This window comes from Podarcis muralis, chromosome 16, assembly GCF_964188315.1.
Source record: "Podarcis muralis chromosome 16, rPodMur119.hap1.1, whole genome shotgun sequence".
Taxonomy (NCBI): Eukaryota; Metazoa; Chordata; class Lepidosauria; order Squamata; family Lacertidae; genus Podarcis; species Podarcis muralis.
In genome coordinates, this window is record NC_135670.1 from 18218586 (window position 1) to 18235403 (window position 16818).

Here is a 16818-nt window from a genome sequence, read left to right on the forward strand (position 1 = left end):
ATCTTTGATTGTGGCTCAGTGGAAAGAGCGCACACAAGTGGGGTTTCTGGCTCAGCATTTCCTCAGGATTGGGAAAGGCCCCTGGGGAATCTGCTCTTTGTTGTTGCAGTAAACAGGGCTGGGCGAAACTGACTCACCTGCCTATGAACGAACCTCGCCAGCTCTGCATTTCTGCTTTTAGCTAGAGGCTCCATAGCTTGGAGAGCCCATCCTGTGACCCTCAAATCCCTCAGGTATCCGGTTCCCAAATGGTAAAGGTAACCAGTCACTGGTGAGGGATGAGCAAATCTTCCCATTTCAATTTTATTTATGTATTTTTAAAATATTTATATGCCGCCCTTCATTTGAGGATCACAGGGCTGTTTACAACATTAAAAACACAAAAACACACATTGTAGTAACAAACAAAACAATAACAACAACATCATACACACCCCAAGTGTAAAAGGTCATGGATTGATTAATTAGCCAAAGCCCTGGAATATTTTTGCCTGGAGCCTAATGGGATGTAACAAAGGTTCAAGGTGAATCTTCCTGGGGAGAGCATTCCACAAATGGGGAGCCACCACAGAAAAGGCCTGTTCTTGTGCTGCCACCCTCCAGACCACTCGTGGAGGTGGCACACAAACAAGGGCGTCGGAGGGTGATCACAGAGGTGGATGATCAAAGGTGTGATATACTCAAACCATCTTAATCCTGTCTTTTAAAATCAGGAATGTGTGTTAGATTTTTCTGTGCTCTGTTTCATGCTGGTCTTAATGCATGGTGTTTATTTGTTGTTACAAGTGGGGTTAGGCTACCTCGGTTTTTTAAAAAGCAACTAATATGTTTAGTAATAATAAGCACTCTGCACATGCTCTGAGTGACTTGTGAATCCCCATAGCCTGCTGCCCTGTCAACCAAACGTTGGAGATGAGCTCAGCTGTGGAATTTGATCGGCTAAGAGGGACTCCCTTGTTCATAACATTCCAGCCAGGCAGGATGCTTCTGTCTACATACAGCTCTGCCTTTTCTTTAGTATGCCTCCCCCCAGCCGTCATCTGTTTGGTGGGTGATGCTTTTTTAAGCAGCTGTGTTTCTGTCTCTTGGTCTTCTGTCTTCCTTGGCAGGGGAGGGGAAAGAAAGAAAATAAAGCAAAATATAATGGAATGTAAGCGAGTAATGGAAACTTGGATCTGAGCTGACGACCAACGTTTGGATTTTCTCTTGCCTCAGCCTTATTTATAGCTTTCTCCGTCTCCCTCCTTTTAATATATATATATATCTATAACCCAAATAAAAAGATCTTGAGGCCCAGTTTTCCCTCTTCTTGGAGTAGGAGTTTTCTTTATCTGGTATGTTATGGCTCCTGTGAAATTATTTGCTGGCCTTTTTAATTAGATTTGTAATCTCCCTTCACACCATCTCATATTACATTTTCTCCTCCTTCAAGGAACTAAAACCAGCTTAAATGTTTCAACACCCCCAGCTACCCTCACAACAACCATGAGAGGTAAGCCAGGCTGACAATGTTGATTAGTCCACAAGGTCAACTAGGGAGCTTTGCAGCTTAGCACCACCCATCTCTCCCTCTTAGGCCACCTGCAACTGGTTGGTGTAAGAACTTTCCTGCACCACTTTCCCAAAGATGCTCAGGTTGTGGTGAGCTCCCAGCCAGTCTAGGAGACCCAAAATCTCCCTGTTTAGAACTGGGGAACATGAAAAGCTCCATCAAAGTGTTTAAGGGCTGTCGGCCAACCAGATTATCTGCTAATACACCCCTTGATTAATTAAATTTGCATACAGTGGTACCTTGCTTCTCAAACTTAATCCGTTCCGGACGTCCGTTCCAAAACCAAGGTGCGCTTTCCCATAGAAAGTAATGCAAAATGGTTTAATCCGTTCCAGACTTTTAACAACAACCCCTAAAACAGCAATTTAACATGAATTTTACTATCTAAAAAGACCATTGATCCATAAAATGAAAGCAATAAGCAATGTACTGTAGTCACACAATCAATCAGTAGCTGAACTGGGTTCCACACAGTCACAAAAACAAAACAATAAGAGCCTCAAAAACAAAAAAGCAAAATAAATAGCAAAATCACAGACCTCAGTGTAACACTCAAATCAGAAGCATAACACTCAAAACGGAGCACATTCAGCTTCCAAAAAATGTTTGCAAACAGGACACTTACTTCCAGGTTTGCAGTGTTTGGGTTCCAAGTTGTTTGAGTACCAAGGCGTTTGAGAACCAAAGTACCACTGTATTGCCAAAACTTCTAAATACACACATTAACCTCTCTCTTTTTAAAGGCAGTTAAGAAAATGTGACGTTTAATATGTAAGGGGCTACACCTCTGTGTTAGAAGGAAAGTCCTCCTTTAGTCTTTCATATTTTTCTCCCTTTTATCTGTGACAGTAACACACGAAAACCAAAGTAGTCATGGAAAACTAACCTGTGCCTTCAACTTCTAAAATTGACCTTGGTAGATTAATCAACAAAAGCTTTAGTGGATTCATCTAAAACAGTGTTATACATATTTCTATACACATTTGCAAGAGGATAGGGTCACAGTGGCCCACATCAGCCTTCACAATGTGTTGGACGGCAAAAGTTGTAACCTGGGCACCTGGTTGCAGAACGCTTGTCTGTGCCGCATTGCATGTCTCTGTTTCCTCCCTTCCTGGGGGCAGGGGAAGGCTAAGTGGAGACATGAGGAGAGTTTATAAAACTACACTTGTGGCAAAAGTGGATAGATAGAAATTCTCATAATTGGTTGTTTTAGTGAAATGTGAGGTTCAGGGGCAGAAAACAGAATTTTCTGGAAATGTGATGGCTGCTGGCTCAGAGTGCCTTCAAAAAGGGACTAGGCAACTTCACAGAGGCGGGAAACTGTTGTTGTTGATTGATGTTGTTTCTTATAGAACCTCCAAGTCCAGAGGCAGTCTAGATGTGGATACCAGTTGCTAAGGGTGAACAGCAGGGACAGGCTGCTGGCTCCATACCTTTGTTGGAGGTCTTCCTTAAGAGCAGGCATAGGCAAACTCGGCCCTCCAGCTGTTTTGGGGACTACAAATCCCATCATCCCTAGCTAACAGGACCAGTGGTCTGGGATGATGGGAATTGTAGTCTCAAAACATCTGGAGGGCCCAGTTTGCCTATGACTGCTTAAGAGCATCTGACAAGCTACCGTTTGAAATGGGATGCTTGACTCTGTGTCAAGCATCCCATTTGTGTCCTGATCCAGCAAAGCTCATTGTGTCTTGTTGATCTTGCCTCTTAAGAACTTTGCGTTGCATTTTCTGCTTTCTTACGCATTATATTATGAAATCGTACTCATTGCAGACTGACTTACAAAGAAAACAGACAACCATTTTATTACTTCCATAATGATTTTGTCATTTGCCATTTTTATAATAACAAATCATCGGGGCTTGGGGTTTTTTTTTTTGTACCTTGGTCCGTGAAGAAGACAAGCCTCTCTCCAGTCTGGATTAACAGCTGTGCCTTCTTCTTTTCCTTGTTTTAGGAACACCAAGAAGGAAGGGGAGCTGCTGACCGCTCAAGCCCGCTTGAAGGATGTCGAGGCCTTGCTGAACTCCAAGGAAGCAGCACTCACCACCGCCTTGGGAGAGAAGCGCAACTTGGAGAATGAGCTCCGTGATCTGCGGGGGCAACTGGCCAAGGTGAGGACCACCAACTTAGCAGTCTCCTTCTCTCTTATCTTACATTTTTCTGCAACGGACTTTAATTTCGCCACTGGTGGCTTGTGAAGTTGACCCTAGATCAGGCATGGCCAAACTTGGCCCTCCAGCAGGGATGATGGGAGTTGTAGTCCAAAAACAGCTGGAGGGGCCAAGTTTGGCCATGCCTGCCCTAGATGGTGTAATCTTTAAGAATGTGGAAGACCTTTGCTGGCTCAGACCAAAATGCTGTCTGGGCCAGCTTTCTGTTCCGGCAGCTGCCGGCCAGTTTGCCTCTTAGCGCACCCACATAGGGCCCGGAGGGTGACTGTTGGTTGCCTGTTAATTGACCTCAGTGTCTGACAATCAGGGTAGACTGCCTTGGGTCTTGGAGGTTCCACTTAGCTTTCATGGTTAACCGCTGCAGATAGATCTCCTGCTCTTCCACGAGTTCATCCTAACCTCCTTTTAAAAAGAAAGCAATCTCACCTGGCCAATTGGGTTGTGCTTTCTTTGGTCTGCCAGCCCATTCCATTGAGTGACTTTCAGTTCTTCAGTTATGGGAGAGGGAGGAGGAAGCTGGCTCCCCCTCCCTCTCCCCACCCCATAGTGAATTCATAAACCCCTGCCTTCATCAACCCTAGTCCATAATTGTACCGGAACCTTTTTTGGGGTGGGTGGGTGGGAAGTGGGAAGCACTGGAGGTTAGGAAATCTATCCCATGAAGATTTAAAACGGCCGGCAGATGGCAGCACAACCTGCCATCTGGGCAAGGCAGTCCTTTAAACCCAACAATCCCTCTTGGATTTTAAAGCAGATTCATGCTTCCAGGTGAAAGCATGTGGGGTAGACCTCCTGGCTGTCGGTGCTACTTCAGACTGTCGTGGGCAGGAGGATATGTGGTGAAGCACCCTCCCCAGTACACACACAAAGCTGTTACTCACCCCCTCCCATCTGGAAAGCTTCACTTCCAGGGAGGACTGTACCACATGTCTTTTCTGTATGCTAGGAAGCTGCTTTCAGCAGAAGCTTCTGAGCGCAATAGACGGCCTGGCTTTGCAGAGGGCAGCTTCACCTATGACCCATCAGAGTGCCAAGCCAGGGCTGGCCCCTATTCTTGGGCTGGTTTTTGGAATCCCAGCAAAGTGGAAATGCACCTGGGTGCTCCCAGAGATTTCCCAGCCCATCTGAGAGACAGTGCTTGAGGAATATGGCAGTCCCTGGCCCAGCCACAGCTTCAGTCTGCCACCAGTATATAATTTATTCATTTCACAAACTGCATATACCGCTTGATTGTAAGGAAAAACCTCGAAGCGGTTTGCAGAAAGAATGAAACAATGAAGTTGCTATTAAAAACCGCTTTTTAAAACATTAGAATAAAGTCAAAGAGGAACTAAATACCAGATTGAAACACAGGTCAATGTACTGCAAATCTGGACAGGCTTACCGGAACAAAAACAATTTTAGCAGGCATTGAAAAGAGTACAGTGAAGGCGTCTGCCAATGCCAACAGGCAGAGAATTCCACAGTCCTACTACACTAAAAGATTGATTTCTTACAAATGTGGAATGAGTATTATGTGGCATCTGTAACAGGGCCAGTTCCATGGATTCAAGTGCTCGGGTGGACATATATAAAGGCCGCCACGTTTCATCCCATTGACATACTTCTCCCATTCTCTCTTTTTTTCATACCACCCCGTCTCCCTGCCAATCCACCCACAGGCGGAAGCTGCTTTGGCTGAGGCCAAGAAGCAACTTCAGGACGAGATGCTGCGACGGGTGGATGCGGAGAACAGACTGCAGACTCTGAGGGAGGAGCTCGAATTCCAGAAGAACATCTATGGCGAGGTGAGTGGGGCAGCCTGCAAAAAACAGCACATACCCTCACCAACCAACCCCCTGGGCTTGACCACAATTCCTGTCCCTGCATTGTAAGGCTGAAGGTTGTTTGGGGAAGCCCAGAAGCAGCACCCGAGCACAAGACCCCCCCCCCCCGCCCCTGGCTTCCAGCCATTAATAGCCTTCGTCCCCCATGACTCTTCCTTCCGCCTTCTCCTGCAGGAGCTTCGCGAGAGCAAACGCCGCCACGAGACCCGCCTGGTGGAGATCGACAACGGGCGCCAGCGGGAGTTCGAGAGCAAGCTGGCTGATGCCCTGCATGATCTGAGGGCCCAGCACGAAATGCAAGTCAGGCTGTACAAGGAAGAGCTGGAGAAGACTTACGGCTCCAAGGTACCACCCTGGCCTTAAACTCCTTACCTTTGGCCAGAGAGATGGAGCCTTTTTACACTACTTTTGGTGCCAACCTATTTGTTTATTTCCTCCGGTTTGCGCTGCAGTGGCAGCCTGCTCCTAAGAGACTGTGGAGCTATTCAGGGCTGGCACACCTGTGAGGCAGTCGCCTCAGGTGGCAGATTGGGCCTCCACCTCCACCCGCCTGCTCCTCTCCAGCCTCCTGGGGGCAGGCTGCAGGAGAGGGGGAGGAGAAGAAGGAGAAGGCACCATGACAGCATTGTCTGTCTTGCCTCAAGTGGCAAAACATCCTGGACCAGCCCTGCTTTCCCTTTTTTCCCTTCTCCACCCAACCAGCCCCAGCTAAAAAGCTAGAATTAAAGTCCAGGAGTTAACACTATTTCTCATTTAGGTCCTGTTTGGTGTAGGAAATGTGAGGAGTTCAAGTTTTTGAAGTACAGGCAGTGACCCCTTTTGTGCGGGGGCCACATTACACACTGTGTGGGTCTGCTTGCTCTGCCCTTCTCTGCTTCTGCCACCTTCCTGGTTGCAGCAGTGCGCACGTGCATGGTCGCACGTCAGTCGGCCGCTGCCTGCATTCACAGGACTGCTCTTCCAATGGTCCTGGGTGGTTCTCCCCATTTTGCAGGCTGGGTGCGAGGGCTGTGAGGGAGTGGATTGCAGCAGCCCTGTAGTGTAGTCTACGGATAGTCGCGTGTCTTGGATGCGGCACTGAGCTTGAGAGAAGAGTGGTTTGCAACAACCCTGCATTGTGGGGCCATATCTAATACACGATCATAATCACTATTTCCCTCTCTCTCTTACTCACCCTCTTGTACAACAATCAGGGCTGTTAAATATTGTTTTGAAACACTGCATTGAAATACCATCACCGCTCCCAGATAGCCATTTTTCGTCAGTGGCTGGTTTGGATTTCCAGAAGTAAAAAAACCCAGAAACCACCTCCACTTGCAGTGCAGGTTAAAGATATTAAACTGTGTTCCCAACCCACTGCAAACTAATGTCCAGTGCTGGCTGGGGGCTGATGGGAGCTGTAGTCCAAGATGGCCATGCTGGCTGGGGGATGTTGGGAGTTGTGGTTCAAAGCATCCAGAAGGTTGGTGAAGGCTGCTTTAGACGAAGGCAGCCCATGTCCCAGAAAGTTCCTTTCTGTCCTCCTTTCTGGAGCGCCCAGTTTCTTCTGTGCCTCATCGCGGCCCATCTTCCTTTTCAGCTGGATAACGCCAAGCAGTCAGCCGAGCGGAACAGCAGCATGGCGGGGGCAGCCCATGAAGAGTTGCAGCAGACTCGCATCCGCATCGACAGCCTGTCGGCGCAGCTGAGCCAGCTGCAGAAGCAGGTGAGGGATTGGGAAGGGTCACAGGGACAGGCGGCCAGTGCTGTGCTCTCTGTTTTAAGTGCTGTTGGCTCCCTGGACGACGCTGCGGCACTGCTGAATGTCTTTGCCCAGGGTGCTCTAAATTGAGGCTTATTCCTCCAGCTGAGTAACGGCTACATTGCACTGAAACGCTGCCCACTTAACTCTTAAGGGGTTTTGAGCGAAGCCCTTTCTGATTTCCAACCCTGTAGAGTAAGAATGAGCACCACCACCCTGTGAGGATCTAGTGAATTTCTAGCCCACCTCCATGCCCCTTATGCCGTTGGCCTGCTCCACCTACCAGCTCCTCTCTTATTCCTCCTTCCCAGCTCTCTGCCAAGGAAGCGAAGCTGCGTGACCTGGAGGACGCTCTTGCCCGGGAGCGCGACACCAGCCGCCGCATCCTGTCTGAAAAGGAGCGGGAGATGGCAGAAATGCGGGCCCGCATGCAGCAGCAGCTGGATGAGTATCAGGAGCTGCTGGACATCAAGCTAGCCCTAGACATGGAGATTAATGCCTACCGCAAGCTTCTGGAAGGAGAAGAGGAGAGGTAGGTTCAGGGCTGGGAAAGCTGACCCAGGGGGGCTGGCGTCAAAACACAGTGGTCTCCCTCGGACGGTGGCCTCCTGTTCTTTCTGTGTTGGAGGGTCCGGCTGTAGGTTGAGTGGAGAGTTTGGTAAATGGGTCTGCTCTTGGAAAAGAACAGAACGAAGAGGCAGGATGCTGAATTAGATGGGCCATTGGGCTGATCCAGCAGGGCTCTTATGTTCTTAGTTTCAGCTCCTGCATGCATCTGAAGACAAGTCACCTTGACGCCCTCTCCTCTCTCTCCTCTCCCCACCCCCAGGCTGCGTCTCTCCCCCAGCCCCACCTCCCAGAAGGGGGGCACCAGGACACGCATCTCCCACTCTTCTATGCAAAGCTCTTCCAAGAAGCGGAAGCTGGAGGATGGAGAGAGCCGCACTAGCTATTCCCACCATGCCCGGACCAGCGGCCGCGTAGCTGTGGAGGAAATAGACCTGGCAGGGAAGTTTGTCCGCCTGAGGAACAAGTCGAATGAGGTGGGTAACCTTGTGGTGGGGATGGGAGAGGGGGAGTGCCTTGCTGCTTGGCAGAAATCCTGGGGTGGTCAGGAGGAAGAGGAGGGGCATGTTCAGCTGCACATAAGGCAGATCTTGATGAGCTTTTCAGTCCTCGGCCGCATTCAAAATTCACCAGGTGCCAGGCGCATTTTGCGCCATCAGCTTAGTCTCAGTGCTGCTGTTGTAGAACTCATGAGGGGTGGGGAAAGGGCTAGAATTATTTGTCTCTGCTTGCCATTGCCTCTGGCGCCACCTGCTGTTGGGCTCCTTGCCTTCCGTCCTACCAGGCCCAATGGGCATCAGCTGCCGCTTTTGTTTAGATATCCTAGCATCAACCAACGAAGGAATACAGAGAATAGAACCTCATCAAGCACAACTCTCTATAAGAAATAGGAGTATATTGTACACTGAATTATCTCAATGCAACTCAGAATAACATGAGTTTAAAGAATATATATATCAACAGTCTCAGATCCATCTTGAAGAGATCTATACAATCTTAAAGATTACTATTCAATTTGGACCGACCTGAAGAAGGGTATCGAAAGAATTTTATCCGAATGTCTCATTGTCTGAGTCCTCCTCATACAGTTTCTCAACTACAAGATTTAACACAGAGAATCTGTACCCTGGTCTTCATTCGAATTACATTACATTCGAACTCTTGAACCTGGTGACAGTATATATCTCTTCAAGTTTGATCTGAGGATGTATATATTATTTAAGTTCACATTATTCTGAGTTGACCCTCCAGATATGAACTTAATTCGTTCCGGGGGTCTGTACATACCCCAAAAAGTCCACATCCGGAGGCGCCTCTTCTGTGCACACTTACCATGGCCATCTCTCTTCTGTGTTTTTTTAGGACCAGTCCCTGGGAAACTGGCAGATCAAGCGCCAGAATGGAGACGAGGCCCCCATCTCCTACAGGTTCCCCCCCAAGTTCACCTTGAAAGCAGGCCAGCTGGTTACGGTGAGTAGCTGCGAGCCTCGTGCAAAGCAGAAGTGCATAATTCCCAGGACGGGGCCAGCGACTGCGTGAGGAGGAGGATGGATGTGGCGCAGCCCCCTGAACCTCCTTCAATATGCAGCACTGTTGTATGTTGGCATCTCCCTTGTTGACTTCTCTTCTTCCTCTCTGTCCCCACTTAAGATCTGGGCCTCTGGTGCCGGGGTGACCCACAACCCTCCTAGTGATATGGTGTGGAAAAACCAGAGCTCATGGGGAACTGGAGACAGCTTGCGCACCGCTCTTCTCACCTCTACTGGAGAGGTAAGGCACCCTGTGGTGGATGATTGGGGCCGCTATTCCTCAGTGAGGCCAGAGCTGTTGCTGTTCAAAGCCCAGGACTCCGTTACATTGTCCTTTGCTTACAGCTCTCACGTTCCCCTCTTCCTCCTGTTATGTCTGTGAATTTATTGGGGGGGGGGCAACCTTTTTCATCCAAAGGACGCATTTCCTCATGGGGTGAGCAGAGCAAACAAAATGGGTGGAGCCACTGGTGTGACACATTCCTCTGTACAGTTGGCTAGGTTAAATAAACACATGCACATCTCCCCCCATCCTCCTCATATCCTTATCAGGGATCCATTCCTGCCAGGCAAAAGAGAGCCAGTGTGGTGTAGTGCAGTGTTTCCCAACCTTGTGCCTCCAGCTGTTTTTGGACTACAATTCCCATCATCCCTTGCCACTGGTCTTGCTAGTCAGGGATGATGGGAGTTGTAGTTCAAAAACAGCTGGAGGCACAAGGTTGGGAAACACTGGTGTAGTGGTTAAGAGTGGTGGACTCGTAATCTGGTGAACCGGGTTCGTGTCTCTGCTCCTCCACATGCAGTTGCTGGGTGACCTTGGGCTAATCACACTTCTCTCTGAAGTCTCTCAGCCCCACTCACCTCACAGAGTGTTTGTTGTGGGGAGGAAGGGAAAGGAGAATGTTAGCTGCTTTGAGACTCCTTAGGGTGGTGGTAAAGTGGGATATCAAATCCAAATTCTTCTTCTTCTTCTTCTTCTTCTTCTTCTTCTTCTTCTTCTTCTTCTTCTTCTTCTTCTTCTTCTCCTCCTCCTCCTCCTCCTCCTCCTCCTCCTCCTCCAAGTGTGGGTGGTGAGTATGGCCTGGAGTGCCCCACCTCTTAATTTAAATTATAGGATACTACTCTGGTCACTTCAACACCATCTATCTAGAGCAGGTGGCTTCCCCCAAAGAATTATGGGAACTGTAGTTTGTGAAGGGTGCTGGGAACTGCCACTTAGCTATAGTTCCCAGTGTGGATGTGACTCCTCTGTTGACTGTTACATGCCCATTTTTAAAAAGAGGTTTAAGAGACGGTGACAATTTAACTGCTCCCAAACCCCTCTTCCCAGTACCAAGACCAGGTTATTGTCCTCTCTGTCCTCCTGACGGCCTCTTTGACATAAAGCCCAGTTGAAAGAGCAAAGTGCCAGCAACTCACCTGACATCCTTTCTTTTTTTCCCCTCCACAGGAAGTGGCCATGCGGAAGCTGGTGCGCACTGTGATTGTCAATGACGATGATGAAGATGATGAGGATGAAGATGGGCGCCACCACCACCACCATGTGAGTTTTCTGGGGTTCTCTGCTAGCAGGGGCAGCGGCTGCAGAGCAGGCATGACTTACCCTCTCACTGAAGGCTTCCATGCGCTACTGCAATGCTCCTAATAAAGGAGGGCATTAAAAGCCCACGGAAGCACGATAGGATCCTGCTCTTGCCTGGGGCCTCTCCCCCCGTCTCTTCCTGTATTTTAGCACATCCCTGTACTCTGTATTAGCTTGGTCTGTCCTGATTCCTGTGCTCCTTTGATTTTTTTTTTCCTTTTATTTTTTTTAATAAAATTTTTATTAGGGTTTTTACATTACAAAATAGAAAAAGAAAAAAGAAAAAATACAAAATAAAAGTAGTTAAAAACAATCAATCTTTTCATCACATTATTTTTCATTTACTTGTTTCCTGGACCTCCTCATACCTCCCTTTTTTGTATTCCAGTTCAATTTACTAGCTCAGCAGTTTCTTTCCCTCTTTATTCTACCCAGATCTTTAATCTTAAATTATTATAACATTAAATTTTTACTTATAAAAAACCATTTTTTCATATTCTTTTATACCATTAGCTAGAAACCACTTAATTTCTGTGCTCCTTTGATTTGGTCTATAATTTTTGTTAGCTTTCTCTCTTACCCCAAAGTACAAAAGAAAAACCACAAACCATAGGCAAACATGGTTTTTTGCACAATAGCCCACCGACAAGATGAATACAGTGCTGAAACATGCATTTCTCCTATATTTCATAGTATGACATGTACATTAATTTGGTACAAATCGTGGGGGGATATTACCAGGTGCTGAACCACATTCTCCGCTTTCCTTGCAGGTTTGAAACCCATATTTTAAACTGAAGATCCCTGGTCCAAGACTGTATTTCAGTCAGTTACACCCAATGCTGTGGAGACTGACCTTCCAATCTCTTGTCTATTAGTCAATAAAGTAAAATCAAACTGAGAAAATAGAAATGAATCCTGTTTACACCGTCCTCTCATTAATTTTAACTTATGAGACAATTTCTGTAATAGGAAAAGTTGCTAAACTTCTACAACCAACAATTTTAGAGCCCCATTTTAAAACAGCTGCATTGGTTGCCAGTTCGTTGCTAGGCCCAATTCAAAGGTGCTCATGTTAGCACTGAAAGCCCTAAATAACTTAGGTCCCAGATACCTGGAAGACCACCTCCTTCCTTACAGACCCTCTCTGGTGTTAAAATCAGATGAGTTGGGCCCTCTTGCTAGTTCCACATCCCCCAGAAGTTTGGTGGTGTCCCCAGAGAGGGCCTTTTTTGTGGCAGCCCCTGAGTTTGCATGGTCAAAGTTTGCTCCCACCAGAGTTTAGAAATGTTTGCACCGCAACCATGAGCTTGGTTAGCTCTTCTTTGCTGTGCACAAGGAACACGAGCAAACTCAGGGATGGCCTCGCCTTGCACCCCAGAGATCAATTTGTTTAAAGTCTAAACTTATTCTTAATTTCACCCCCAAGACTATACATAAATTTAGAGCCAAATTTCATGCTTTTAACTAAACCAATTTGAAATGCCCATTCCACACAGTCAAGCGTCTGAAAGATGCTAAGGATGTTTCTGCTTACTACTACTACTAACAATAATACTTATCAATACTTAATATTATTAATTTCCAAAAGGAGACCAAACTGGGATAAAGCCAGTTTGGTCCACATGGATGTAATCACCTATAATTCATTTTAAGCAACTGTCAAGGACAGAAGTGAAACTCTTATAGTGTCTTTGCTGGGAGGGGGGGTGACATTTGGCGTACTGCCTGCCTGCAACTCCCAAGCCTACCCCGAGCCGTCGGGGGAAGGGGGGAGCTGCGGCGCTTTGCCGGCGGCATTCCCCCCCCACCCCCTTCATTTTTACAGGTGGGGGAGGCTTGAGAGTGGCGGGCGGGCAGCACACCGAATGTCCGACATGGGCGGCTCACTCCGGCACCCAAGCAGCTATTCCGTGCCTGGGAGGGCACCCGCCCCGCCCCGCCCCACCCCCCTCGGAAGCGCATCTGCCCTGGGCAGAGCGGGCATATGCTCTGCCGCTGCAGCCACCCACAGCCAATGCAGAATTGAACCCTCCCCTTCCCTCCATCAGCTGATATCACATTGCTCTCATTTGATGGACAGGTAATTGAGGTATAGGGGAATTGGCCTCTTCAGCCAAATTAGACCCCCTGGTGGACCAAATGTTCTCCACCCTTTTAATTCCTCCCGTATATCACCTTCCTGCTTCTAAAGGATTGCTAAAAAGATATTAATTTGCATACTTTTTTAAATATTCCCTTTCAAATCTCCCCATCCATAGGGTTAATTTCTCCTCTGAAAAGCTTTCTAAATATCTGCTGCAAAATTTTCAATTGCACACTGTTAGGCACATACGCAGATCCCAAATCATAACCTAGTGCATGGCTTTTGCTTTTTCCCTTCAGAAGAATAAATAAAACGTCCGTTGCTATCCTTCAAAACTTTTTTCCCGCTTCTAATCGAAAGTTTCGGTGATTCTGTCTCTGCGTTGGAGATGGGGAAGCTGTGTCACTCCCGACAGTGGACTGCAACCACCATCCTGCCTGGAGCCGAGCGTCTCAGCAGCCCCAGGCAGGCCGATTGGTTCCCCATCCCTGTTCTCTGTGTGGTTCAGCTTCTGATCTTCCTCCTCCTCTAGAGCCACTGCAGCGGCTCTGGCGACCCAGGCGAGTACAACCTGCGTTCCCGCACTGTGCTTTGCGGCACCTGCGGGCAGCCGGCAGACAAGGGGGCCAGTACCACCAACGCTGCGACCAGCACCCTGTCCTCTGGCTCTTCCTCTTCCAGCCTCACCATCACGCGCAGCTACCGTACTGGAGGCAGCAGCCTTGGGGAGAACCTGCTCCCCCGGACCTACATCCTGGGCAATTCCAGCCCACGCCAGCAGGTCAGTGGGTTGGGCTATTGGGGGCCAGAGTTTAGGGGAATTCAGCAGGGAGGGAGTCCCATCATTAACTGTAGCATCTGATGTGGCATTGTCAACTGTTAACGTCTGGAGACCCTTGAAAACACACAAGGACAAGTGTGAAATAACATTCCCCAAATGCTTCCAGCAAGACCCTAGCAGAACAGCAAACAAAGATCCAGTTACAGATAGGTAGCCGTGTTGGTCTGCCATAGTCAAAACAAAAAAATTTCCTTGTTTACAGTGTCAATGTGAGACTCTTCTTTTAAATAAAACCCACAGGTGTGTATCTGAAGAAGTGTGCATGCACACGAAAGCTCATACCAAGAACTAACTTAGTTGGTCTTTAAGGTGCTACTGGAAGGAATTTTTTTTGTTTTGAGCAAACAAAGAGTAAGCATTGGGCACAGCCCAACTTGGTGTGGACCCATGGAAGTTAAAGGGCATGGCTCTCTTAGGCCCATCAATTTCAGTGGGTTTACTCTGAGTAGAACCTATTTCACTACAACCCTACGTGTCCATTATCACTGCGGAGAATTTGTCTAACTTTAAAAAGGCCTCACAAGGCTTTCCCCAAACGACAGATGCTGTCCATTTGCATTTCTCTATATGAATGAAATCGGTCAGTTTTGCCATGAATGCTTCTACCATGTTTCTGCACCTGTTTGTTAAGCGATGGTGGATTAAGACTGTTGGAGGCGACTGAAATGTGGCAGCTGTTTTAACAAACCAGATCAGGTTGCTTGAGGTGCATAGAAATTCCCAAGTGATGTGCACAGGGGACTTGGTGATAACGAGAATGACTAGAGATTGGGGAGAAAGTTGGTTCACCTTTTTATACAAACCCACCTAATTCACAGTTTGGGGGGGTGCAAATTTGATACACGGCTACCCTTTGAAATTTGTGTTTGTCTGAATCTTGCAATTGACAACCAAAAAAATGTGTACAAAGCTGTGTATAAATGGGAAAGATGGGAGCAGTGTGGTGCAGTGGTTAGTGTTGAACTAGGACCTGGGAGACCAGAGTTAAAATCTTCCCCTGGCTGTGTGACTGGGCCAGTCACTGCCTCTCAGCCAAACCTGTCCAAAAGGGTTGTTGGGATTAAATGAGGAAGGAGAGAACCATGTAAAGCACTTTTAGCTCCTTGGAGAAAACGGTGGGATATAAATGCAATAAATAATACATAAAATGCAAATGTTAATGCAAATAAAATTAAAATTATATTAAGGAGAATTGCTTGCCAAGTGTGGATTTTAGGGGAAATTCCATACAAAAGAATGTATCAAGAGAAATGCTTATGAATTTCTTTGAGGTTACTTTAAAGAAAGAAAACTGATGTCCAAATGTGGACAACTAAATTTAATATTTGAAAAATAAAATCTGGAACTGACGGATTTGTCCGTCCCTAAGAATAATGCAGGGTCAGACTTAACTGAGCTGCCCACTGTCTTCCAGAAACTCTCAATCTTATTGCAACGCCACATAGTACAGGCGCCATCAGTTTCAGACTTCAAACACTTTCAGCATCTATCTCAACTGCTATGAATTTTTGCTAAAGAAAAAGGGATTTGATGCCGGCAATAAAAATATTGTATTGACTAAACAGTGAAACTACTTGCCCTCTTGCAAGAATAAAGGACTAGGCATGATTTGCAATAACCATTGGGTTATTTCAGGGCAATGAGGGAGAGTCCAACTTTCTCCCTGTGGTGTTGGAATTCCATGTCTCTCCTCAGTCACCTTCTGAACTATAAAAAAAACCCCAAATTCTGTATCCTTTCCTTGGAGGGGAAGGTGCTGAACCTGCAGGAGAACATTGGCTAAGTCATCACGATTTCTTTCCTCAGAATTTTGACTGAGTCTATATGTATATTTTAATGTATGGGTTTTTTGTGGGTGGGGGTTTGAGTTCCCTTTGTTAAAAAAAGCTTCTAATCAGTTTAAATATTATTAATAAAAATCTTTCTCTCTGTGTGTCTCCCTCCAGGGCCCTCAAAACTGCAGCATCATGTAAACCTGCCGCTGCTCCCTGACAACGCTCACAGCCTGCTAGACAAAAAGCAACTTATTCCTTACATGCACAGAAGAAACGTTTATAAAAGGAGTTATTTTCTACTGCAGGAATTTATACTTTATTATTACATATCGAGATATATAAAAATATATATAAATGCTAAAGATGCTTCAGGGGTTTTTTAAGAATTTTTTTTTTCTATAACAAAAAAAAAAGCTTTAAAAAAAACCACAACCAAGCCAAAGAAATTTGAGTTATTGGTGCCAAAAAGGAGGGGGGAAATGTTTTACTTTAATATCTCCTTAACATAGGGGTGTGTATATGTACAGAGATATATATAGAGATTTTTCATTGGAATACCAAAGGTTTCTGTATGTAAAAGGAAAAAAGATAAACAGCCAGCAGAGACGAGGCCCTCTTGGTTTCATATTCTCCCCTAGGGACAAACTCTGAGAGGGATTTTTGCACTTGCTGTTTCCCTGTGGGATACACTAAAGATGAATTATACTCATAAGCCACTCTTGGCTAACAGCAGCTGTAACCCACAGTTAGCCCCCACACCTGAGGTAAAACAGTTTGACTCTCATAGAGACACCCTCTTGGTTCAGAGTGGAGCCTTGTTTACAGTGTCAATGTGAGACTCTTCTTTTAAATAAAACCCACATTAATTTCAGTCTAAATTCTGGTCTGAGATCCTGGACAGGAAATGTACCATACTTTAATCCAATGTCTGTTGTCAGGCTGTTTTACTCGATGCTGATGAGGCCCTCTAAGGCAGTTACAATGCAAAACAGCCCTTAAACTGACCGGGATTATAAATCCACTTCATCTTAAAATTTAGTTTGCACCCCTACTTTTCACCCACTCAGAATAAATACAAAATAATCGCCGGTGTGAGTGAACCAAATTCAGATGGACTGCATCCACATTTGTGCCTTTAAATG

General features: G+C 46.6%; 1 protein-coding gene across 2 annotated transcripts in view; it reads left to right on the forward strand.

Moving 5' to 3' along the window:
- Positions 1-16047, forward strand: part of LMNA (lamin A/C) — a 44748-nt gene extending 28701 nt beyond the window's left edge. The window contains exons 2-12 of one of the 2 annotated variants that reach the window (XM_028709786.2): positions 3513-3669; positions 5391-5516; positions 5730-5900; positions 7135-7260; positions 7608-7828; positions 8126-8339; positions 9226-9333; positions 9514-9633; positions 10843-10935; positions 13593-13841; positions 15848-16047. In XM_028709786.2, coding sequence (XP_028565619.2) covers positions 3513-3669; positions 5391-5516; positions 5730-5900; positions 7135-7260; positions 7608-7828; positions 8126-8339; positions 9226-9333; positions 9514-9633; positions 10843-10935; positions 13593-13841; positions 15848-15874 — 1612 coding nt within the window. In that variant the 3' untranslated portion in view covers positions 15875-16047. Of the gene's footprint in view, positions 1-3512; positions 3670-5390; positions 5517-5729; positions 5901-7134; positions 7261-7607; positions 7829-8125; positions 8340-9225; positions 9334-9513; positions 9634-10842; positions 10936-11747; positions 12403-13592; positions 13842-15847 lie in introns of those variants that run through there. The other variant, XM_028709787.2, reaches the window with a different exon arrangement.
- The last annotated feature ends 771 nt before the right edge of the window (positions 16048-16818 follow it).